Source organism: Vitis vinifera, chromosome 13 (assembly GCF_030704535.1).
Source record: "Vitis vinifera cultivar Pinot Noir 40024 chromosome 13, ASM3070453v1".
NCBI classification, from domain to species: Eukaryota; Viridiplantae; Streptophyta; class Magnoliopsida; order Vitales; family Vitaceae; genus Vitis; species Vitis vinifera.
In genome coordinates this window covers 16581309-16608430 of record NC_081817.1, presented here as the reverse complement: position 1 = coordinate 16608430, position 27122 = coordinate 16581309, and the positions used below count along the sequence as shown (strand labels likewise).

Sequence of the window (27122 nt, the reverse complement as noted above, 5' to 3'; positions counted from 1 at the left end):
CTTGAGTAGGAAAGAGGTGATTACCTACATCACGACCCTCTCAGAAGTCATCTCCGACTTGAATGAGAAAATCAAGCAAGCTGCGGGGCAAGATGTTGCATATGGCAGGTTGAAGCAGCAAGTTAAGGAGGGTGTGGTCAGAAGGTATTGGCTAGAGGGAGACCTCCTTGTGGCAAAATAAGGAAGATGGTATGTTCCTGCAGGTGGCCTGAGATAGGAATTACTGCGGGAAACTCATGATGCGAAGTGGGCAGGCCATCCCAGTGAAGAGAGGACTCTGGCACTGCTAGCCAAATCCCATTATTGGCCTAAGATGGGTGAGGATATCCAGGCATATGTGAAATCCTGCCTGGTTTGTCAGATGGACAAAACCAAGAGAAAGAAGGCTGCAGGGTTGCTGCAGCCCCTTCCCGTTCTAGAGAGACCTTGGGAGAGCATTTCCATGGATTTCATCACTGGATTTCCAAAGGTTCGTGACTTTAAATCTATCTTTGTGGTTGTAGATAGATTCTCTAAGTATGTTGTGTTTATACTTGCCCCTAATGCTTGCCCTGCGGAGGAAACAGCTAAGTTATTTTTCAGTAATGTTGTTAAGCACTTTGGGTTGCCTAGGGACATAGTCAGTGATTGGGATGCACGGTTCACAGGCCAATTTTGGGTTGAGTTGTTCAAACTCTTGGGTTCAAAGTTGAAGTTTTCTACAACCAACCACCCTCAGACTGATGGGCAGACAGAGAGGATCAATGTCTTGCTAGAGGAATACCTCAGGCACTATTGCTAGAGGAATACCTCAGGCACTATGTGACAGCAAGATAAAAGAATTGGGTGGATTTGTTGGATACTGCCCAGTTGTGCTATAATCTGTAGAGGAGCTCAACAATAAGGATAAGTCCCTTTGAGCTGGCTATTGGGGTGCAACCACGAATGTCTTTGGAGGTGGCTAAGCAAAAAACAGGAGGAAATAATCTTGCATCATACAAGATGGCTCAGTCCCGACAGGAGATGTTTGATGAAGCTTGGGACAGTCTAGAGAAAGCAGCTAGACGGATGAAGAAGAATGCAGATTGTGATCGCAGACCCTTGGAATTTCAGGTTGGGACAAGGTTCTCCTGAAATTCACTCCTCAGATATGGAAGAAAATCAATAGCAAGACAAGGCAGAGGGGTTTAATTCCTAAGTATGATGGACCATTTGAGATGATAAAACGGGTTGGGCAGGTGGCCTACATGTTGAAGCTTCCTGAGAGGCTCAAGTTTCACCCAACTTTCTATGTTAGCATTCTGAAACCTTACCATGAGGATCTGGATACAGAGAGAGTGCAAACAAAGCGGACCCCTCCCTTGGTCATGAAGCAGTTTCATCGAGAGGTAGAGAAGATCTTAGATCATAGGACCATGGGACATAGTAGAAAGAACCGACAAACTAATTTCTTGGTTCACTGGAAGGGGACTTCAAAAGAATAAGCTACATGGGAGAGGGATGTTACCATGTGGCAATTTGAGACGGCGATCCAGGCATACTGGCATACTAAGTCGACGAGAGCGTCGACTTCGGTAGGCGGGGGTGGGTTTGTCAGCCCCTTAGCCACTTGACTCAACCATGGAGGAAAGGGCATCATGGGTAAGCCTTACACCCATGAGAGCCTAAACAGAGAAAGCAAGAAAGGCCTGGAGGTTTGGTGGTTCAAACTCCAGGAGCTAAGTGAGGAGGCCATGTGCGAGCCAGATATGAACCTGGGGTGAGTCAGATGCGCATCGCACACGCACCGTGGGCGAGCCAAACGCACACCGCGAGCAAGCCAGACAGGCACCGAGCAAGCACCAGGCTTATGTGGTGAAGATGAAGGCTGAGGACTATTTTTGGAATTTAATTTATATTTATTTAATATTCCATTATGTCTCCTCAAGCATATTGATGTCTCCTCCAGAAACTATGAAAACAACCTGTATTGCTCTTTAAGGGGGGAGGGGGAGTAGGTGACTCAAGGGAGGAGCACCAAGGGAAAGCCTTGACCGCACCAAGGGGGCACCATGGCACGGCCTTGGGCGTGCCTAGGACACACGGATGGCACATGAGCATGCACACATGGGCTCCACGACATGTGTGGTGTGCACCCTATGGCCACAACGACACAGGGCCTAGTGCGGCCTACCTCTTCCCCGTGCAGGCACAAAGGAGCCTAAACCTTGTGCGGTAAGCCAGCTGAGAAAGCCATGGGCGCAATGCCATGGCATGATGGGGCACTAGACAACAGCTGACTCACACCCGTGATGCCTACGCACAGCATAGAGGCGCAATGCCATGGCTCATTGCTATGGAACTGGACCTGACAGTGGAAGCAAGCAACACGCCTAGGCCATGGGCACCTAGACATGGAATGGGCTCACACATCAATGTGGGGAAGGCACACTAATGCACCAGACACTTGGTCAGTTGGTTGGTGCATGCTACCTAGTTTAGAAGGCCTTGATGAAAGACACGTTGGTGGGCACCCGGTCACAAGAGGCACCTTACGGGAAAGGAGGCAGCTTATTAAGGGGACTCTCCAACAGCTTGGTGAGAAAGGTTTGAGGAAATGGCAGCTAACCAGTGCAGCTAGCTAGTGGCAACTAGTTAGGACAACAAGTGATCAAGTCAAGCAGTCAATTGACTTGCAGTTGCCTAAGGTGCTGATGGCTGGTGCAAGTGGGTGGTTCACGAACAAGCCACTATCTAGGTGGTGGGTTGTTATGTAAGGTAGTTATGGGCGGTTCTGGCCAGTTGCATAACCACCCGATTGGCTCCAAGTTTTAAGTTTGGAAATTCAAAATGTAACTACAGGTTAGGTCTTTTAAAAGAGTCCTGCATCCTTGAGAGAGCAGAGATGAGAGATTGGGATATGGTTCTTTGAATGCTTAGGGGTGTAAGCATTGTACTCTGACTCAGGGGAAACAATTTTGTCTTATAAAGTGAAATAATACAAGTTGGGAAGGGTTTCCCGTAATCGTTTGTGTCCCTGTTACTTTGCTTTTACTTTGTTTTTCTAAAAACTGGGAAGGAAGGTTGGCTAAAAAAGGGTTCTTAGCACCGCACACTCGTGAAAACTTTAGAGTGATATTTAGGGGTGTGACACCTACCATGTGAAGGGTACAGAGTTCCTCCGTACCACCAGCATGGCTATCGTGTCCTAACAAAGTATCTCACCGTCACCAAAGAGCTGTAACTATAGCATCACTTAAGGAGAACGAAGCACCGAGTTTTTGGCGCTTCCCAGTCCTAGGTTCCTATCCCTTAACCAAAGCACCAAAATCCGAAACACGGTGGAAAAGCCGCGATGACTCAACACATACGTGAATCGCGAGTAGGAGGAGCAGGAATTGTTGCTACCAGAACCAAACCAAGTGTTTCCGCACTCTTGGCACGCTTCAAATTGGATTGTCACACGTGACACAATCTGGCTATTATGACCCATGAGATCAAAGCACACCCAGAAAATTAAAATTGTTCTTCAATAGTTACAAGGAGTAAAGAGAAGGGGAGAACCAAACTCTCTTTCTTGAAGAGTGGTTTTGTGAAACCGCTTGAGCTTGTCAGGCTTGCCTTGTATTCCAAATTCTCGTCTATTGTAGCACCTGCTTTAAAATATCTAACTTGAACTAATGTTGAGTTAGGTGTCGATTAAGTTTTAACCCAACCAATCCATTCAAATTACAGCCCAGATTGTTTCATATTTTTTATTCAACCCAAAAAACATTTTAAAAGAATTTCATTTTACACTATGGGCCCTTTTTAGAAGGTCAAGAAAATAATTTTTTTTCCTAATATCAGTACAATAAAAATCAAATTTAATTTTTTTGTTCGTATTATATACAATTTACCGATAAAGATAACCCGTTAGTCAAAACAAACACTAGAAAGTGTAGTCCAGTACATGATTTGGGGTTTAAATCCTGTCACTAAATAATACTCAAAATTTATCCCATCCTTGTTATTACTACGAGGCAGTCGGCACCTTGAAGTTTGGAGCCCCATGGAAAAAAGACATCCCATGTTTACAACTAGACATTAATTTTGATAGGCATATATATTCATACACAGAATCAAATGCATTACAACATCACATCGTTTATTTCAGCAAATAATCCATCTTATTAGCAAGCGAAGAGAAAAAAACACAACAATTTACATTGGTTGTTATATTGCCGTCAGCTGTTTGAAGAGGGTCTTAAGAAACTGAGGAAATAACACGACATTTGAATTAGATCCTGAAGCTCCGGAAATGTATATGTATGCATATATACGTCGTGTGCAGGGACATTGATATATGCCCACCCAGCCAAAGGAGCTAATTTCCCAGAATTAAACAAGAAAACTAGTGTTCGTTCATGCTCCACCCCTACCTGCAATTTTGACAACACCCCTGAAAGCTCTTTAGTCTTTCATGCAATTGCCTTCCTAACAAACATAAAGGTCGTGTAGTAGGTATAGAAATCATTTTTCGTGGTTTTGGGGGACACAGACCTGACCTCAGAGAGCTGAATCAGGTTGTCTTTTCTGCTATCTGCTTGTTCAGGAACTCCATCACTGAAAGGCGCTGCATGCAGATATAATACTAGTGTAAAAATAATTTGTGATTAGAGTTGACTGTAAGATCAAATCAAGCAGAGGAATCTTACCCGTTGCTCAAGACCAGCTTCTTCAGAACTTAATGTCAAAGATTCCAACAATTTTATGGCTTCTTCAAATCCATTAATGGCCACATCCTCATTTCCAACATTCCTGTTCACATCAGCAACTTTTGCAAGGGAAACTGCCACATCTAGAATCTATGATCACAAGTACCAGGAACAAAGTTAACCAAAGACTGCAGCAGCAGGCTCCATATGGACAAAGCAGAAAGGGTAAGTTTATCTCATTTGAACAAGATATGAAATAACTTAAGATCTGTTCTTGGAGAGATCCTGAGAAAAAAATATTACAAAGGTATAGAAATCTTAAAATAATAATAATAAATCATCATTTTTATTTCTTTTTGTTTTATCTTTTTTTTTATATATATATAACTGAGGAACCTTCCAAAGGCCACGCCCTTAAGACTTTCCATGGGGACCCCAAACCTCGGGGTGCTGACCGCTCCACAACAACCAACACCAAATAAATTCAGGGTATCATCAATAACAGGATTCAACCCAGGATCATATGTCGTTTAGTGGAACCACAATTCTCAATGTTCGCTCTAACCAACTGGGCTATGCTAGAGGGTTTTTTCTTCCGTCCTTTATTTTAGATATGTACACATTCTTATTGTTTATGGCCACTTTTACATGAATATAACTTTCTCCTATATAGTTTTGCAGGTCACAAGGCCAATATCTCTTTTCTTTTCTTTTTGCTTTTTCTCTCATGGCTATTATCTTCACTCATGCCAACCAGTGCAAGGAAATGATAAGAGAAAAATCACTATTGTAACTTCATATCTTTTAGTTTAGTAGAGAAACATCACTGATTTATTATGATTTCTTTATTTAGTTTCATAGATAAAGAATATTTTACCATCCACTACTGCAGCCTTTTATAGCAAATAAAAAGCATTTATTAGATAGGAAGAGAACAAAGGTAAGGAAAACTAAAAGGCTAGGCCAGAAGCACAAATAATAAAAGAGTATGAAAGAGGAAAACTCTAGGGCAGATGACCATATATACAGAGCACCCGCTAAAGAAACAAACCTCAATAGGTACGGAGTCTCCAACAAACTCAAGACAAAAAAATATCTTCGCTTATCCAAGTGATTCGCTACTAGGTTAGCTGATCTAGTTTTCCCATAAAAGGGACACTATACAAATCTAAAAAAATCAATCCAATTGCCTTTCTGCCAAGCCCCCTCCTAGTGCATGATCCCCAGGAAAGAATGACTACTAAGCCCCCCCTCAACCCAAATGTTGCTAACTCATTACAAGGACAACTCAAGCAAGCTTTTGAGGAAAGCAAGGGTCTCTGCCTAATAGCCAAGCCAAAACCAGCTAGTTTGGGAAAAATAAATAAACAAATAAAAATAAATAAAAATACATAATAACACAGCCTATATCATCTTTGAACACACCATCAATCACCATCTTTCTTGTGTTGCTCAACAAAAAACCATTAAAATTGAGTTTAAGCATCCAATGGGGGGAGTCTACTCAAATCCTATCCCATGACTCATCCTAAAGACACAACACACCCGTATGATCAAATAATATCATGATGATGGGAACATCCAAGGACTTTTCTTAATCAGCTACCGAAGGAGAAGATAGTGAATAGAATCCCACAAGAAGCCTAAAGGCCCCCACTACTCTAAAACTTCAAGCCATTCTTTCCCCTATTAGTCACCTAAACAATGGCAAACACAGCTCTCTACCATCCTCTCTCCTAGGTTTCCTTCCAAGACACTAGAAAGCAATACCCATCAAGCTTATAATGTGTCTCTATATAGGACCAAAGAAAGATCAGCCAAAAGAATCCTCGTCTGCTACAATCCAAGACGAACTGAGACGAAAGAAAAGATGGTCCTCTCCACATTGTAAACAAAGAAACAGCACTCACGGCTCATAGTTTTATAAGGCTTTGTTTCCCAAAGCAAATTATTAGCAAATAACCTTTTTATTTGCCACTTACCATGCAAGGTTCTGAGCTTAGTAAAAGTAAGCAAACACCCAAGCAGGTCAAAAAACAACCTTAACTGGAGTCCAACCAATCAACAAAACTAACTAAAGTTAGAGGGCGATTAACTATAAACAACTTTGCCTCTGACTAAAGGAAAAAAACAAAAGAATATTTGAGTCTCTGGATCAAAAGCACATCATCATCGAAGGTCAATCTATTTCTTGCCTTCCAAACCATCTAAAAAATATATGTAGAGGAGTTGCTCTCCACACCTTTATACACTTTTTGCCCACAAATGAACCATGCCAACTGAGGAGAGTCTCTCTAACTGAAGAAGGAAGCACCCAAGACACCCCAACCAAAGAAAAGAACAATTCCCGCGAGACCCTTGCTCTAGTACAATGAAGAAGAAGGTGGTCTATAGTCTCCCTCTCATGGCACAAAAAACATCTATTTACCAAGGCCCACCCCCTTTTTTGAATTAAATCCAAAGTTAAACTCTTGCCCCAAGTAGCCTCCCAAGCAAAGAAACTAATCTTGAGCTGCACCCACACGTTCCAAATGCAACTTGAGGGAAACGAAGATGAGCTGCCTAGCTCTAGAGCGTAGTAGAGGGATTTGACCAAGAACTTCCCACTCTTTGTTTTGTTCCAAAACACCATGTTTTCCACATCACCACACACTCTCTTCCCATTTAGCCGCACCAAGAAGCTTTCCACCTCCTCCACCTCTCAATCATTAAAGGATCTAGAGAAGCAAGGGTTCCATCCCCCCTACCCCCCTTAGCCAAGGAATCCCAAATATCCACCACCCACACCTCCTTATCAACAACTAAAGCAAAAAAATGACAAAAAGGACACACACGAAGGAGAATTCCCGCACCACTTATTTCTCCAAAATCTCACCCTCCGCACATTACCTACTGAGAAGGAAATTCTAGTTCTCACAATATCCTAGTCCATCCTTATACCTTTCCATAACCCAATGCCATATGCCTCTCTCACTTCCCAAGAGCACCACCCCCCTCTTTCTTCCTCATACTTCCCTCTAATCACTTGATTCCATAAAGCCCCTCTCTCATTTATGAATCTCCAATTCCATTTGCAAAGAAGAGCCTTATTGAGGGTGGAAAGACACTTGACCCCCAAACCCCCTTTCTTCTTACTTAAGCATACCAACTCTCATCTTACTAAATGAGGTTTTTGCTCCAAATTTCTGCCTCTCCAAAGGAAATCCCTTTGTATATGCTCTAGCCTCTATTTAACTGAGCTTGGCATGTGTAACAGTGACATAAAATAAATGGGCAAATTTGACAACGTGCTTCAAATTAGGGTCATAGCCAAGGTAGGATACCTAATCTTAGGAGGCTTAACAGAACACCAAGGTATCATCAACAAACAACAAATGGGAGATCTGAACCCCTTCTCCACTCCTACTCTTCATCCTACAACCCGACAAAAACCTCCATGCATTGCCCTCTTTAGAAGACAATTAAACGCCTCCATAGCAATCACAAATAAATAAGGTGAAAGAGGATCGCCCTGCCTTAAACCCCCTTCCCCTTGAGCTTTGAAAAATACCTGTAGAAGTGCCATTAACCAACACAAAGAAACTTGTAGTGGAAATGCACTACTTGATCCACCTAACCCATTTCTCCCCAAACCCCATTTTCTGCATAACTGTAAGAAGAAAGATCAGTCCACGTGATCACAGGGCTTCTCTATGTCAAGTTTGCACAAGGTACCGCACTCATTATTCTTAAGATAGAATCAATGGAGAATGATATAACAAAAAAATTAAATAAGAAAATGTATGAAGGGGAGAAGGTCCAACACCTCACATTGCAAAAATAGGGAATGGTAGATATGCAAATAGAGAATGATAGAAGGGTCATCGATTTCCCAATCCACCAACAATTATGGAGAATCCTAGGAGGAAACTAAAAGAAGAGAAGTCAGCACATCTTGTTCACATATACAAGATCTAGGCAACCATAAATAATGCGAAGGGTTGGTCACTCAAGCAAAGATATAAAAATTTCAATCCATCACCAACAATGAATTGAACAAATTAAGTCCTGATGACCCTAGGAAAGAGCTTTCTGAAGCCACTGATTGACCCTCTTAACCACAACATTGACATCCTACTGACTGAAATGCAGCCAATAGATGCATGCAGTGACAGTATGCCATAATGAGTCATCTTTGGAACCATCAAAACCACCTATCAACAAGAGCTCTACTCCCAAGCCACCCCTTAACTTCTCACAACCCCACAGCCAAAGTATCCTCCACATCTGATAAATTCTTAACAACCCACTGCCTAGCCAATGAACCTATAAATTCCCCCTGCAAATTCCCACTCCTATTCTTGACACCCCCTAAATCCACTTGCTGACAAGGCAACACCAGCTCATCCCCTCTTCCACAGATTCCCCAGCCACCACTAAAAGCTGTCTCCTGTCATGCAACTAACTTCAGAGACTCTCATTTCACCTACATCCAAAAAAAGTAAAAAATAAAATAAAATAAAAGGGCCTTAACCCAATACAGAAACAACATTGTCAGCAAGCATCTCCCTCACTCAGACGCATCACTTGCATTACCTACCTTACTACCGGCCCTGTGCTCCAATGTGAGTGTCACGCTTCCCAAACTCTGAAATCCCCAACATCTGCCTCTAGTGTAATCTAGCTTCAATGAATGCTTTCTATAAAATCTATGCAGTAGAGGAATCCTCAGGTTCACACCCTATCAATGGTCTACTGGAAAAACCCCCATCGTGAATCCATTCTCAAGCTCTCCAACATCTCATTAACTAAGACCAACATTTATGAGACATCAAATTTCCATGAAACCCAAAACTAATTTGGACTAGGCCCACAAGTTGATGCATAGTAATTTAAGATGCAAACCAAGGTCAAGCAGTCACACTATTTGGCTTAGTTTGGGCTGCTAGTTTGCTTAAAGTTCCAGCAGCTTTCTTATGTTTTATGTTACTTTTATAGACCAGTATTAGACGTTTTAGTCTTTTACATGATCACATGATAGTCATGCAACTCTTCGAAGTAGAGTGAGGGCTAGGAATACATGATTTTAACAGTAACAGAGAGCTTGGAATTTGAGATTCTGGGGTCGTAGCTCTAGTATAAATGCTCTTCTAGAAAGCTTGTTAGCAGTTTGATTGATTGATTTATAATATACTACAGAAAACCAAGCTATGAGCCATTTTTGGTTCTTCTAAAGCCATAAACTCATTCTATTGAAAAACTTCAACTGCATCACAAATTTTCATGATTTCTCTTATTTAGATTGGGAACTCATTATAACATTCAGATTACATGTATTACAATGGTCACACAACAAATATTTCTATATAAGCAGATTTGACTCCATTTTCAGCATACATTTGGCATGAAAATTACTTTATAACCTTTTTATCTGTTCATCCTTGAAGGATTGCTTGTCCTTCCTGTATTTAATCTTAAAGAAAAAATGAAGTTGTTTGTTTCTATTAAAAAATAAAAAATAAAAAATAAAAATAAAAATAAAAATAAAAGAACGAAAGAAAGAAAGAAAGAAAGAAACCAAAATTTGTAGATCTAAACCATGTTTGGATGTGGTACAGAGCATGACGAAAGAGGAAATCAAGGCTGGTAAACAGAGATGCAGGGATGAGGCATCCAACTAGATGCAGCAAAGATCTCTGATTCAGTTTTACCAAAACTATTTTCGATCAAAGTAGGTTTTTTTTTTTTTACATCAATGCTAGAATGATTGAACATTTCTAGTTCACTGAAATGGAAATTTTGATCACATAAAACAACAATGTAAATAGTTGTCAGGGTCTCTTTTTGAGAATTTTGTCCTCCTTAAAAAACCTCGATTGCTCTTCTTCTGAGAAAACGAGCATTTCCCTTCTAGAATAACATATTCCAATTTTTTGTTCAATTTCTTGTATATAGCTATAAATTTCTATTATTTGTATGTAATCTCGGTAATCTTTTCATGATTCTCTTTACTAACAATAAATTTTTTTTGGAAAGGCAAAGAAAAAGGAAGGAAAAAGCACTAGGCAATCACACTTAAGTGTCATAAACGATCACATCTAGGAAAAAGATAAATACACACAAGAAATTCATTAGCTGTTAAAACCTCTTCACTAGTTCTATGATTGAAAAATTACATGGGTTTATAGACTTATGGGATCTCCTTTCCTGATAGGAACACAAATTTCAATTTAGAAATTGCTAAACTACCCCTGTCTGAAGTCAATGTAAGAAATTGTTAATAAAAGCAAGCCAGCAGCTTTCTAACTCAAATAAAACATATTTTAACCTAAATTAATCGCGAAAGGTCCCAAGAGAAACTTAAATCCAAGCACTGGAACTTTCTTCCTTTTTTGTAAGTCTTCAAAGGAAGATTCTAGCCATTTTTCCCATCATTTAGTGTGTATTTCTCCTTTGCTTATGATGGAAATATTTTTTTTTTTTTTTTTTGGATGGGTAAATTGCGAGAGTTCTTATGATGGAAATATGTATTCTCTTAATCTTCAACATATTTCCATTTGTTAAGGTGACAAGAAGTTTAGTTCCACCAAAGAGCTTGCTAAAATAGTCAAAACTGTACCTCTATGTTATACATGCAGAGACATTCTTTTATCATTCTTCATCCATGTAAATATATTAAAGCCATACATACAACAGAAATATGTCAAACAAATCTTTAGATTCAAATCAAACATCACATGGTATATGAAAATAACAGTTCATATCAAATATGCAAATCAATAAGCACACATTGTGAAAGCAGTTGCTAACCTGTGATGGAACATTTGAACGATCCTTGATTGCATTGCGACGAACATCCAAAGATTGGGAATAGTAAGATCTTGCAGCTTCAAGGTCCCCATCATAATATTTGAGATCTCCAATTTTATTGAGTGAGACAGAAAGGGTATGTGTGATCTGTAGAGAAATTAAGGGGAAAAAAGGTTCAAAACAATTAGGGCCACATTTATCCAAAAATGTATAGGATATGCCTTAATGGTTATGAAGCAGTAACCTCCAGATCATCTGCTGGCAATTTTCTGAGGAAATCAACACTCTCTTCAAAATATGTGACTGCTGAATCAGCATCTCCTGTTGCTCGACTGCAACACACATCACATGTTTAGATTTTGCTTAAACAAAGATTCATGAATTAAGATCCATAATTGTTGTATAACATCAATAGGCAGGAAGAATAATAAGAAAATTTTTCTTCATGAAAATAAAAGTTTTTTGTCTGAGGAATTTCAAATTTGAAAGTTGAAATACATCCTTCTTGAAGCTTTCATCTTTTGGGGGTCCTAATCAGCATGGGTCCTTTCTTGATCTTTCTATTTGGTTTGTATTGAATCATGTTATCCACTTCACTTTACCACTTTGGTATGCCATTGGTAATTTCTAAAACATTTGTATATCAAAAATAATAATAAAAGTGTTATTTTGCTCATTCTATTTATATGATAATTGCAAGTCGACAACTAAGAAATTCACGAAGTCATCAATCTAGAGCTTCATTGTCTTTGACAACCAACTGGCTGGCTCCCAGTTTGGCCAAGCAATCTATAATAAGATTTGTGAAGAGAGAAGCCCAAGAGAAAGAGCAATCAGTGTCGCAAGTAATATTTACACTTTGGTGATGCATACAACATATTTCTACAAACCTCTTCCTTTTTGGATACTCACAAAATAACAATTACTGAATCCTCCTCTTCATAGAGATCAGAGAGACTCAAAGCCCTAGCCTACTTCAAACCTTCTAACAATGCTAGAATCTCTGTTTTGATGGCCCAATCCTCTTGCACAAGTTTGAAAAACGTTCTCAAGATTATACCAAAATCACACCTCCAAATCATAATTCTCATAGATTTCTGCAGTGGTGCCGATGAAGAAATTGAAAGGGGGAGAGGGGGAAAAGGTTAGGGAAGAGTGGGATGTGGGCTCACGCGCAGGGAGTAGCGGTGGTTTGGGGAAGGAGAGGTGGCGTGCAGCAGAGGCTGATGGGGCAGTTTAGTCAGAAAGAATGGGGAGGAAGATATGGGTGATGGAGACAGGACGGCAATTTCAGTTGATGAATCTTCAGCCCTTGGGAAGGAGGATGGAGAAAAGGGGAGTGGAGGGGTGGGCTTAAGTGAGAAGAAGGGGTATGCTAGGCCTTTTTGTTGCAAGCCCATCTGTGAGGTTGTTCAAGCCCAAAGGAGTTCAGGCCTGGAGTGTGAAGGCCCTGTAATCTTTTCTAGCTCTAGATTGGGTTGGGCTTTGAAAGAAAGGGAGATATGCGGGCCCAAGGTGTGTTGGGAGGAGGGACAGCCCAGCAGAGGAGTGGAGTGGGCTTCTTGTGACGGCCCTGCAAACATTCAATGGGATGGACTGGGCTGTGTGGCCAGCAGGCCCAAGTCGGGTTTGAAAGAGGGGCAGCCCAGTGTTGGTGCAAATTGGGCTTCGAATCCACATAGGCCCATTTTGGACAATCCGTTAAAAGAAGCTAGGGCTTCTTTTTGTCAACTGCGATCTGAGGGGTGGTTCGCAGAAGAGCTTCTGGCCAGCGGGATGAGTTCTGAAGTGGAGAAAGGGGCGACAGGAAGGTGCTCCCTTGCAGACGTGTGCCTTTTGGAGGAAGTTTCCAGGTATTCCCTCTTTGAGCCTTCTTTTGTTTGCATTTGGGGGGGACGGGTCTCTTCTTCTTCTCCTTTCTCTGGGGTGGAGGGGGCTTTGATTGAGGAAAAGAAGAGTCGTGGTATGGATGCCTTTTTGAGAGAAAACAAAGGGGAGTTGATTGTAAGTCCTCTGAGAGTGTGTCTGACAGAAGTAAGGCTCAGTGAGAAGGTTGTGGGTGAATCTTTCCTATTAAAAGAGGGGAGGGATGAAAGGGTTGAGAAAGTGGGAGAGGATGAGGAGTAGTGGAGGTACAACTGTCTAGCAAAGTTTTGTCAGTGTTTGGGAATGCCTACTAAGGGTTTTGGAAGTGAGATTTTGAAACTTCTTAATAGAATGAGGGAAAGAAGAGACCGTTCTGAGATGGTAAGCGGAAAAAAGAGGAAAGGACAGAGACCATCGAGATTTGACCGTGAGCTGAAGAAACTTGAATGGCCGGTAAATTACGGTGGGTCAGAAGGGGATCGAGGTCATCAAGAGTGTGTTAGATGAAGCTTCGAATCCTTTCATGGAATGTAAAGGGTGTAAAGGATAGAGACAAGAGAAAATTGATAAAGGATGTGATTAAAACACAAAAGGTGGACTTAGTGTGTCTCTGGGAAACAAAAATTCAAGAGACGACTAGTGGAATTGTAAGAAGTCTCGGGGTAGGAAGATATTTGGAGTGGGGGGCTTTAAATTCAAGGGGGGCGCCGAGGAGGGTTGTTGTGGTGTTCTGGGATAATAGGGTACTGCAATTGGTGGAGATGGAGGTGGGTAATTATTCAGTCTCATGTCGCTTTAAGAATTGTGAGGATGGCTTTTGTTGGATATTTTCAAGAGTATATGGGCCCACTGTGAAGGTGGAAAGAGAAATTTTTTTTAGTGAGATGAGGGCCATTAGAGGTTTGTGGAATGAGCCATGGTGTGTAGCAGGAGACTTCAACATGATAAGATTCCCTTCCGAGCATAGTAGAGGAGGTCGTCCATCCCCGACAATGAGGAGATTCTCAGAGGTGATTAAGGATTTAGAACTAAGGGACTTGCCTCTTCAAGGTGGGCTGTTCACGTGGAGTGGAGGTCTTAATAATTGGTTAAAGTCGAGAATTGATCGGTTCCTCATTTTTTTTTTGATAAGTAAGCACAGAATGTATTGATAAAAGGCCAAAAAGCCACACGTATACAGGGAGTATACAATCTAGCTCAAGCCTCACAAACCAAAAAAAAAACAAAAAAACCCCAGTAGCCCTTATGTGGAGGCTATCCACTCCAAGGAGCCTATAAGAGACATCGACCTCTCTCCACTATACATTCTCACCCAACCCCATAAAATACAGACAAATGAATTTAATGATCGGTTCCTCATTTTTGAGAATGAAAAAAATGGTTCCTCATTTTTGAGGATTGGGAAGTTCATTTTCGAGGGGCCATTCAAGTTGTCCTAGCTAGGCCGTTATCTGATCACTCTCCGATTCTTCTTGATGGGGGAGGGGTGAGGAGAGGGTCCACGCCTTTTAGATTTGAGAATATGTGGCTGAAGGAGGAGGGCTTTAAAGAGGTGTTGAGAAAGTGGTGGGAAGGGATTCAAGTTAGTGGGTCAGCCAGCTTCATTTTGATTGAAAAATTGAAGGCTTTAAAACCGATTCTGAGAAGTTGGAATAAAGAGGTTTTTGGTCAGATTGATTCTAAGAAACAGAATGCTTGGAATTTATTGGATTTTCGGGATAAGGAAGAGAGTGTTCGCTCTCTGTCTTTGGAAGAAGAAGAGGCTAGGAAGGAGGCATGATAGATGTATAAAAAGTGGGTTCTATTAGAAGAAGTGTCGTGGAGGCAGAAGTTTAAGGAAATTTGGCTGAAGGAGGGGGATAGAAACACAAGGTTTTTTCATCAAATGGCTAATGCTCATAGAAAAAGGAATCAGCTAACTAGAGTAAAAGTGAATGGGAGGTGGTTAACTAAGGAAAGTGAAATCAAAGAGGTGAGCAGAGCTTTCCAAGGTCTGTTGGCAGATCCTAGTGATTGGAAGCCCGGTATAGATGGTTTGAATTTTGAGAGGCTGGAAGAGTGGATGTAGAGGGGCTGGACAAGCCTTTCTCGGAGGAGGAGGTTTTTGGTGCACTATCAGGCTTTTGCGGAGAGAAAGCGTCAGGCTCTGACGATTTCTCAATGGCATTCTGGTAGTTTTCTTAGGATTTTGTAAAGGAGGAGGTAATGAACTTCTTCAGACAGTTCCATGAGACTAGGAGTTTTGTTAGAAGTCTGAATGCAACCTTTTTAGTGTTGATTCCTAAGAAAGGGGAGACTGAGGAATTGAAGGATTTTAGGGCAATTAGCTTGGTGGGAGGGCTATACAAGTGGTTAGCTAAGGTGTTGGCTAACAGAATGAAAGGAGTGTTAGCTAAGGTAATCTCAACGGCTCAAAATGCTTTTGTGGAGGGGCGGTAGATTATGGATGCAGTGTTGATTGCTAATGAAGCAATAAACTCCATTTTGAAAAGCAATAGAGGGGCGATTCTTTGCAAATTAGACATTGAGAAAGCCTATGATCACGTGGACTGGTCGTTTCTTTTAGCGATGTTGAAGAAAATGGGCTTTAGGGAAAGGTGGTGTAGATGGATAAAGTGGTGTTTATCCACTGTTAGATTTTCAGTTTTGGTGAATGGAAGCTCTACTGGTTTTTTCCAGAGCTCAAGGGGTTTAAGGCAAGGAGACCCCCTTTCGCCTTACTTATTCGTAGTTGTAGTGGAGGCTTTTAGTTGTATGATGAAAAGAGCAGTCGCTAGAGGTTTTTTAACGCCTTGTTCGGTTCGGGGAAGAAGGGGTGAAGGGGTCCAAATCTCTTATTTGTTGTTTGATGATGACACTTTGATTTTTTGTGAGGCAAAGGAGGAGCAGTTGACATATTTGTGTTAGTTGTTAATGTGGTTTGAGACAATTTCAGGGTTAAGAGCAAATTTGGAAAAAAGTGAAATGATTCCAGTTGGTAGAGTTGAGAATGTGGAAGAGTTGGCTGATGAGTTCGGTTATAAGGTAGGAAAATTGCCCTCCACCTACTTAGGAATGCCATTGGGTGCTCCTTTTAAATCCGTTGTTACTTGGGATGGAATAGAAGAAAGATTCCAAAAGATATTGGCTATGTGGAAAAGGCAATACATCTCAAAAGGGGGGAGGATTACCTTAATTCGAAGTATCTTGTTCAATTTGGCGATCTATTTTATGTCTATTTTCCAGTTGCCTAGGGTGGTTAGGATGAGATTAGGGCAGATTCAAAGGGATTTCTTGTGGGGTGGTGGGGCTCTTGAGCAAAAACCGCACTTAGTAAGGTGGCCGATTGTGTGTGTAGACAAAAGTAAAGGAGGGTTGGGGGTTAAGAGTCTTAGGACTTTCAATAGGGCTCTCCTTGGCAAGTGGGTTTGGCGTTTTGCAAACGAAAGAATTAGAACCAAGTGATTAGAAGGAAGTACGGGGAGGAAAGAGGAGGGTGGAGATCTTGTGAGGTTAGGAAGGCCTATGGTGTTGGGTTGTGGAAAGCTATAAGTAAGATGGGACAGCTAGTAACCCCTTTTTTTGGCTTTGTGGTGGGGGATGGTAAGAATGTAAGTTTTTGAAAAGACAAGTGGTGTGGAACCACCCCTTTGTGTGAGGTTTTCCCTTCATTATTTTGCTCTAGCAACGTCTAAAGAGGCTTGGGTAAATGAAATTTGGACAGCCGAGGGGGAAAGAAGGGGAAGTTGGACTCCGCGTTTCAATAGACCTTTTAATGATTGGGAGATGGAAGAAGTGGGAAGGTTGCTTTGTTGCTTGGATGGGAAGAAGGTTAGGGTGGATGAGGAGGATAGGGTGAGGTGGATGGACTCAAAGGATGGGGTCTTTTCGGTGAAATCTTTGTATAGGGCTTTGCAGCCGGTGCCTCTTGCTTCTTTCCCTTCGAAGATCATTTGGAATTCTTGTGTGCAGCCCAAGTTAAGCTTCTTTGCGTGGGAGGTTGCGTGGGGAAGAGTTCTAACCTTGGACCGTTTGCAAAAGAGGGGTTGGGCTTTGGCAAATAGATGCTTTATGTGCCAAATGTGTGGGGAGTCTATCGACCACCTCCTCCTTCATTGTGAAAAAACAAGGGAAGTGTGGATGTTGCTCCTTTCATTTTTTAGAGTATCTTGGGTTTTTCCTTATTCAATAAAGGAAACCCTTGTATGTTGGAGGGGCTCTTTTGTGGGAAAGAAGAGGAAGGTGGCATGGCAGCTGGGACCGTTATGCTTGTTGTGGGTCATTTGGAAGGCTAGGAATACAATGACTTTTGAGGATGGAGTGTTGTCTATTCAAAGGCTAAAAGCTTCTTTTGTGTATTTACTTTGGTCGAAAACCAAATTGTGGATAAAAGATGGTCCTTCGACCTTAATAGATTTTATAAATTGGGTGTGTTTGCGATGAGGGGGAAGGTTTTTTGTTTTTTCCTAGTTGCTTGGGTCCTTTTGAAAGGGGGTGAGCTTCTCTTTACTGTAATTCTGTGGGTCGCTACTTTAGCACCTCTTTGCAATACAATTTTCTGCTTATTGATCAAAAAAAAAAAAAATTCTCATAGAACACTGGTCAAAATTTAATTTGAAAACCCATCAAAGATAGATGCCTTCTGAATGTTTTTTAGGCTTGATTAATTGCTACTGTTCCCTCAATAAATGTAGCAGATAAAATGGAAGAAAATTAGTTTTTAGGTTCTAAAGGCAACGCCAAGAACATGATTTTCTGGTGTTATTCAATATATTAAAAAAAAAATGTTTTAAAGCCCTCACCTCAAGGATTGTACTATTTTTTGGGTAGTAATGACTAATGAGATGGTCGTCAACAACCTTTACCTTGACTATTTATTAGCAACAGGTTCATGGCATAGATTTTCTAGGCTTGCTTGGATTGCTCAGGTTCCTTCGAGCAATGTGGCAATATGATTCTTGAATGTAATGTCAAGAGCAGGGTTAACTGGTGCCTGGCAACAATTATTACATTTTAGGTAATTTGGCTAAAGAGGAATATAAAGATTATAGAAGGATTGATGGATATTTACATCCCTACAAGATGTGTATAATTTTCTTTCCTCCCTACAGATATCAATTACTTTGCGTTAAGTTATGTGATCAAGATGGATTGAATATCTGTTTACTCACCATGCAAGAGGATTGAGGAAGTGCATGTTGAGTGGAAGCATAAGGTGAGGTTGGCTACAGAGGTAAAGTAGTTATTGCCAAAAGGCCTAACATAGGCAATGTTCTCTTGGCTCAACAACTTCATTATGTATGACAGCTCCACCACAGTTAGGTTTCACAAAGAAGCAAGGACCCTGGAAATTGCATGTTTAGGAGTGTAAGATCATTGATCTGTTTAGAGAGCTAGGGCATTCTTAACTAAACTACAAGCTAGTGGATATGTTGGCCATGCCAGGTTTCTCAAAACTTAAGGTTTTTGTAGAGGATTGTATTTCTCCTTGAGTTTTTGGTTATTTTTATCTGTTTGCTTTCTTTATTTGTATTGGCTCCATTTTTACCTTCGAACAACATCTCATTCTTCTTCTACTTTAAGGTCATGTTCGAAGTGTTATTGTTTTATATTAAAAAAGAAAATGATTGCATCAGTTGTGAAGGGAAGTTTAAAGAAGAAATATTAAACAAATATTCCACTTTAGAACATTTTAGAAAAGTCTAAAAAGTTTCATATTCAATAGGAAGCACAATAAAAGAGTTGTTAAGAAAGCTCATTCATCAACAATTCTAAGCAACTACAAAGAAGAAGACTTGTTTTCTAATGAAGCAGCTTGTCATCAATCTTAAATTGATTAAATAATCAACTTTTGGCTTTAATGATTCATTATAAAGTTCAGACTAGCTAACTAAAGATCTTTTTCAACAATCAAATTATTAGGGTATTATATATATTGTAGTCCCAGACCCTAACAACTTAAACTTTTAGGAAAGTTGGTTGTTTAAAATGATATCAGAGTTTTGGTTTATTGGAGGTTTCGAGTTTGACTCCTCTCCCCATCTATTCATCTGTCTAATTATCTATGATCACAAAGTTTGTGATTTGTGATTTGTCTCTCTACGGGCAAGTATGAGGCCGCACGTATCATACAAGCACACGAGTGTGCATGATATACATTGTGGGTCTAAATCTTAGCCACTTAAGTTTTTAGGAAAGTTAGTTGCTCACAAAAATAAATGACTTTCTCCAAGAGTTGTCCAACTAACCTTTCCATTTCAAAGTTCAACAAGTCAATTGTCACTCCAAAAGGCTTTAGTGATCATACCATGATATCTAGAGCCATCAGAAAACAAAGAAACATTACCTGCTTAGCTAGAGCTATATATGGTGAAAAATCTCATCTGTATTGTTCTTAGAACACTACCTCTGCTACCTTCACATGAACTACCATAAGATTTATCCACCAAAACTACTTGGAAGGCCTCATGTATGAGTTTCACGTCAAGTCTCAACTATAAATCAAAAGGTCATGTAGCTCCATTAATTTTATGTGGAAATACAGTATTGTGGTTGCATACATGAGCATATATCTATCCAACCACCCCCACTGTAAGTTAACTCTTCAAACACAGGGCAAGTGCCAACTAAAACCACAAAGACATGCTCTAAATGCACACCAAAGGATAATTATATATTGCTACAAAAAGTAAGAAGGCAAAAAAGAGAAAGGACATACCAGCAGTCCCCAAGCATACCTAGAACTGCTCCTAGTTGTGAACACAATTCAGATGTGTTGCCCAGTTTTTCCAACTGACCACGGATATCTTCTGCGCATATACTAAGCCTTGATTTTGCACTTTCAACATTATTAGCACGAAATGCCTGCACATGAAACGGCCAACAGTTCTTTAGACATGGTCAAGAAAGAAAAGGCAATGCCATTGATAGGGCATAGGCAAGAAAATGAAAGAAACAAAGATGATTCTTTCCAAGAAAGAACAAAGCACTTAAAAAGAGTTTTGACCATGCAACAGGATTATATTTATGTAAATGATAGCAATAACAACAATAACAATGATAATAACAATCACATAACTCATTTTTATTCACTCTAGGTCACTTATTTCTCATCGATAAAGAAGAGAAACTTAGAAATAATATATAAAAATAATATCCAAGCTCAAACCCACCCTCATCGCGTGTTGCACCAAGAATGCACCTCTCTCCAAAGACACATCCTCATATATCACTGTTTTATCATCACCCACTGCTTCCTCTGAGTCTGTATTAACATGAGGCCTCTTTATTCTACCATGACCTTCAATAAAGCGATCAACTGTATTCTGAAGATTCATATCAGCTTCAATCTTCTCAATGTCAGCTCCACATAATGGGCAATCTTTAAAACGTGATATACATGCCCTAATTTTCAGATTAAAAATGTAGGTAATATTAGTAAAAACTGCAAAATGATAAGAATAATCCACACAAAACAAACTTAAAGGTTCAAGTTGCCTTTGTCTGCCTACTTGCAATATACATGGGAACAAGGCACACATTTGCTGCTTTCAAAGAGAAGCGCTTGGCATATCATACAGCTGAGAGGACCCAGCTTAAAAGTTTGAGAATCATATCCAAAGGGACACTTTGGTGAAATGCTGGCAGCATCAACAGAATCCTTTTTCGTGCTGGCAGAATCACCAGAATCCTTTTTGCCCTTGCCTTCAAGCTCCAACTGGTGCTTATGTGGGCATTCATTAGGTTTCCTTGAAGTGGCATCATCAGGACGAGCAGCTTTGACAAAAGGGCAGACAGGTGTCATCTTGATCAACAATCTGTTCAAAGACCACAATTACAACTTTAAAGAGTTGGAGGGGAACAGAGTTCATTAAAAATAAAGGGGAATAATACATACCCAAAAAAAGGGAGGAAATGCAGAAAGAGGAGTCTTTCTAAAGAAAAAACAAAATGCAAGAACCAAGGAGAGGAAAACAAAGCAAATCAGAACCAAACTAGCTCAGCAGACCATACCCCTCAAAATCTATCCAAGTGAGAGCAGCCCATTTGGCTAGAAAGCACACTTCCACATTAGCTAGACAGCTAAGTTAATGATACAGCCAATAAGTTAGAGAGGTCAATAGCACCTTTCAAGTATCCCAAACTTCAATGCATACCTTTAGGACATCCGATCCACCTAACAACATTGTGGCTATCACTTTCCTTAAGGAAATTAATATAATGGCTTTTTTCAATTGAAGGGCCAAAAGAAAAGAGGGTCAACTACATATTGTTAACTGTACCCTTACCAAATGGCCTCTATAAAATGAACTATGAACCCCATTTTTGAGCTATCAATTTCTTTTAAAAGCTTAAATTACTAAGATTTGAGCTCACAATGTATATCATGTTCTCGAACACTCTTCTCATCTATGGTCTCATAGCCACCCGCATGTGGAGGGCTAGGCTCGCAGGCAAGCAAATCATAGACAACCTCTTTTGGGTTTGCACATGAACTAAATAAATTCATCTTAGGATTTAGGCTTACAATGTATATGATGCACTCTAACACACATGATAATGCATGACTGTGCCAATTCCCAAGTTAGACAACGTTACCAAGAGAGCACACATGAAAGTTAAGCTTGGATACACAATGAGAGGAAGGGAGAAGTCCAAGTTTAATGGACTATCCCTAGTAGACAAGGAAGAAGAAACTCACACCTAATCTGCCAATTACGAAGGAGAGAGCCTTCAATAGGTTTAAATAGAAATAGAGCTAAGCTATAAATCTTGGCTTTGATCTCTATAGGAGATTTGAAACCATCCTCAAAGATTTTGATTCCCTACCTCAAAATAGACAAATTAGTAGCCAAGACCATACCCTTACAAAGCCACCTAACCCTCATATCTCTAAAACCTGGAAATTAGGAAGCCAAAAAGGAAGAAAGATCTATTGGGGGCACTCAATTAATACTAGCCAATTCATTTTTTATTATAAGCATTTAAAGAAGAAATTTTTTAAATAAAGGTGCCAAACAAAAGAGATTGTGACCTATGTAGACAAAGACTATATAAAAAACACCAAAACAACAAAACCAGTCCCACAACCTTAAGCATTCCCCACATTATCAAAGAAGTCAAACATGCATCCAAAATTATAATCCAAAGCATGGTTGTTAACACGTAAAACGTATTATGTATCATTTTTCTATTGTTCTATATTGTGTATCGTAAGTTTTTTTATATAGCGAAAAATAAATGAAAAAATATGTATATGTGTGAATATCTATTGAAAATATAAAGTATAGAGTAATATATAACAAATTTTATAGAAGATAATAGGATCTAAAGAGTTAAACCATATCATATCATATGAAAACATTAAATGTTAAAGTTTTGACAAGTTTAAATTAACAAAATATAACTTCAATATATAGATTTATCATATAATCCACAAAAATACACTTCTTCAAATTTTTGCTTTGATTTTTAGTTTCAAATTCTAACTAGGCATATCCATATGTGTGTGTGTGTGTGTGTGTGTGTGTGTGTGTGTGTCTCTCTCTCTCTCTCTCTCTCTCTCTCTCTCTTTCTTTATGTATCATCCTCAAAGTTCCTACTTTTCAAATTCATCATCATTCCTCTTTCACCAAAAAAGAAATAAAAAAAATCTAATATATCAAGTAAATTTTTTTTTATTCACTAATCATCATCATTTTCATTATCAACATTCAAACCATTCAAATGAAAATTCCCCAATATTCATTGTAAAATAAACTTACTTCACTTTTAATAAAGTATTTGACAACAAGAATGCAACTTTTCATATAAGATTGTTTTACCTATTTCTCCTTTTTATGATTTTTTTTTTTCTTTTTTTTAATCAAGAAACCTTCCATGGCCAAGCCCTTAAGACTCTTCATGGGGACCCAAACCTCAAGGTGTTGACCGTCCACAACAACCAGCACCGAGTAAATTCAGGATATCATTAGTGGCAGGATTCAAACCCAAGACCATGTGTCACTTACTAGGACCACACTTCCCAGTGTTCGTCCTAACCAATTGGGCTACCCTGACAGGTTTATGATCAATTTTTAATCTTTTAATATATTTTAAACAATTAAAATAATAAATTCTTTTTTAAAAAATAATTTAATTTGATTTTTATTTTTAAATTATAGAAAATGGTTGAAGATGCATGTATCGTTATATCGTAATATCACATATTGTATTATGTATCGTATCTGTATTATAAGATATGTTTTAAAATAAGATACGAATTGCAATACGTATCGATTTTTATAAAAAATGTATCGTATCATTGTATCATATCGTGTATCATAAGTTTTTAACAACTATGATCTAAAACTACATTAGATCCATAGAACAAAAAAATTGCAAAGAGGGTCTTCAATGACATTGCTGAGCTTACCTATCAAATAATAATAACAGTTCCAAGCTCTCTACTCCATTAAAACACCAACTATTTTGAATATACACCATGAAAGGCAAAAAGGAACTAACTTCTAAAACCTCATTTGTCTCTTCCCCACAAAATGCCCATGCTAACCAAGTAACAACCCTTTAAGTGAACGAGGAAGCACCAATGAGACCCAAAATGACAATAAAAATAAAAAATAAAAATAAAAATAAAAACAGAAAACCAAAGACCATAAATGGTGATCCACCCTATAATGGATGAAGTTATGATTAGCAAACTTTAAATCTTACTTGCAAAGGAAACACCAACTCACTAAAGACCAACCCCTTCATATAAGTCGATCCTATATAAGAATTTTCTCCAACAGAACCTCAAGCAAAGAAACTGACTTTAGAATGAGCTAATGAGACCCAAATGTCCTTAGCATGAAAGGAATCCACTCACTCTGGCTCAACCAACCATGAAAAGATTTGATTAAATTGTCAATTGTCACTCTTAGCTAATCTCCATCTTAGCTTATCAACACAACTCACATTAATAGTCATCATATGCAATAGTGAAGAGTTTGCACCATTCCCACCTCTACTATCCAAGGAATCTCTTAAAATTGACTATTAATAGAGAAGAGTTAGCACCATTCCCACCAGTCCCCCCATTCGACAACTCTTACCACCTACAACCTCCCAAAACTACTAACAAAGAATTTTAAAGATAGAAACACCACAAAATCTGAAAATGTGTCTTTCCAAGGGCCATCTTCATACCATGTACCCAACTAAATCTTAGTCTGAGTGCCATCACCTATAATGATGCTCATTCAAGCCTAAAAGTCTTGTCAATCTTTTTAGATAGCTTTCCAAGGGCCTATCTCATACCCTTCCCTTCCTTCCTTCCTTCCTTAGAGACCTAAGCTCTTTCCTACTCACCAAACTTGCTTTGGATTACCCTTCTCCAATGATAATCATGTTCAACCTTATACCTCCAAAATTAGTTCCCAAGTAACACCTTTCTAAGCACTAAAAGCCCTCAAATTCCCATAACCGAAACCCTTTGTTCAAACAAATAGTATGCCACTTCACAAGATTGCAAATTTTTCTCACCACCATTTCCTCCTCAAAGGAAATCCAATTGGATCTTCTCTAATCTCAACATCATCGACAAAGGCAAAGGGAATATTGACATAAAGTAAATTGGAAGATAGGAGAGGATGCCTTTTATTAGAGCAAGTCTCTCTCCCTTTGAAAGATAGTGCATCTTCCAATAGGCTAGCCTCCTAAGTCTCTTCCTCAGAGTTCCAAACAAACATACATCTAAAAGAAGCACCCCATGGTAATCCTAACTAGTCACGCACTGCCACAAAAATTGAAATGGGATCATATCTGAAAAAGGAGTGTGAGATCTCCACCTGCCCACCCCAAAAAAAAAAGCCACTAGTGAATCATCCAACTAAGACTCTATGAATAGAACAACTCAAAGCCTCCATCACTAACACAAACACGTAGTGATGATATACCTCCTTTCCAAAAAAGCATTTTGAGAGCCATTACTCCGCCTTTCCAATAACCTTTTTCAACCTATTTGCCAAAATCTTTGCCAAAAGTTTGTACAAAACCCCAACCAAAATTGATAGCTCGAAAGTCCTTGACATAGTCCTCACCACTTTTCTTAGGAACAAGAACCACAAAACTTTCCTCAAAGGAGCCAACCTCATGGAATTCCTCCAAAACTCATGACTCACTCTGACTTTTGTGGGAAAAAGCTTTCCAGAAAGCCATTGTGAATTCATCTGGACCCAGAGGCCCTAATTGCTCCTACGCTAGCCCCAATCACCGAACCATTGACCCCTGAAAATGCCCATCCAAAGCCATGCTCTCAAATTTTACAAACGAAAGTGAAGAGCACCCACTTCCATTTCAAGTAATTCCAGAACAAGGTTGTCCCAAAATACTACCAGACCGCCTGCGGGCATTAACAGCTTCCCGTTCTAGAAAATGCCCAACCCCGATAAACTCCTATTAAAGCTAAAGAAGAAGACTTCAATTGACTGAGTATGCCGCGCATGATCATCAACACCTGAAAGCCCTAATCACTCCAAATCATTCTCTAATTAAGGTCCAATAATGGAGATTTCACCAAATTTTCGTGGATTATCATCATCCTTGATAACCATGAGAAATCGGAATACCCCAGAAAAAAGAAGATGAAGAAACAGGAGCAGAAGAGAGAAAAAGGGACTTACAGTGCTTGAGCTTCCACAGACGAATGAGAGGGGGCAACGTCCCCGAAATCAAAAGCGAAATCAGAACCTTCAGCGGACACACCCTCCACCGGCGAAGGACACCTCAGCACTTTCCCTAAAAAAGGGTTGAGATTTCGGAGAGGATGATGATTGGCTTTAAAGGCCTCAACAAACCAGCCCTCCACTTGGGCCAAAAATCAAATGGGCTTCAAGTTGCTGTGGGTTGTGCGTACGGGCTTCATGTAGTTGAAACTTAAAATCATGCAAACATACACCACCAATAAAAAAAATATAGTTTTTAAAACTTTGCTTTTTCTTCTTCAATTTTAATGTAAACTAAAAAAAATATTACCAATTCATACACTCTCCAATATTGCTTTTGAATTTATTACAAAATTACCTTCAAAAGTTTAGGGAAATACGCCTACCACATTAAATGCTACCGTCGAATGCACCAATTACTTTTTCATTTTTAATTTCTCTCACATGAATAGGAATGGCAATTTCGCGGGTTTCCTGGGTCACCCGCCCCTATTGGGACGAGTATAGGAACATGGCAATCGGGGATGGGCCGGGTTCAGGCTTTTTTTAAAAACCCAAAAAGGGTTCGGGGTGGGGTCGGGTGTAGTTATAATTTGACCCGCCCCGCCCCGCCCCACCCCACCCCACCCTGAATATGAAATTACAACTTTACCCCCCACTTATAAATATTAGCTTCCTCTCCTCATTTTAGGTCTTCTTCTCATAATTCTCGTTCCTATCGACGCTAGGGTTTTTCCTCCCACTCAATGGAGAAATCCATCAGATAATCCATTCAATTCATCCTTGTTTATCTCATATTCACAAGAAATCAAGAATCACAACTATTATCTTCACGTATCTACAAACCGGTAAGATTTTTTGTTAATTTTTTGGTTGAATGATGCCTTGATTTGGTGTTGTAGTCCATTTCAGAGATACGAGATTTAGGATTTTTCCATTTCCAGTTTCAGATTATTGAAGGATTTTTTTTTTCTATTAGTTTTCGGGTTGCTATTTAGGGTTTTGAATCCATTTCTTGCGAATCTTAATAGGAACTAAGCAGATCTTATCGTCAAATGCTTCCACTCCCTTCATATTGAGAAACAGATCTTATCGTCAAATTTTTCTAGGGTTTCATATTAATAACAAA

General features: G+C 39.5%; 1 protein-coding gene across 4 annotated transcripts; it reads right to left on the bottom strand.

Annotated features, from left to right (window-relative positions):
* Positions 1–4030: 4030 nt before the first annotated feature.
* LOC100262520 (protein NCA1) lies at positions 4031–26173 on the bottom strand. 4 transcript variants are annotated; one of them, XM_010660727.3, is made up of 9 exons: positions 25952–26173; positions 20801–21106; positions 20462–20693; positions 20008–20153; positions 11689–11776; positions 11445–11591; positions 4656–4805; positions 4501–4573; positions 4031–4399 (listed from the first exon to the last, which is right to left on the bottom strand). In XM_010660727.3, the coding sequence occupies exons 2-8, from the start codon at positions 21091–21093 to the stop codon at positions 4520–4522; spliced, it is 1110 nt and encodes a 369-aa protein (XP_010659029.1). In that variant the 5' UTR covers positions 21094–21106; positions 25952–26173; the 3' UTR covers positions 4031–4399; positions 4501–4519. The 4 variants fall into 4 exon arrangements, with proteins under 4 accessions (XP_010659029.1, XP_002276838.1, XP_010659030.1 ...); XM_002276802.5 differs by having other exon boundaries at positions 4031–4379; XM_010660728.3 differs by having other exon boundaries at positions 4031–4375.
* Positions 26174–27122: the final 949 nt, after the last annotated feature.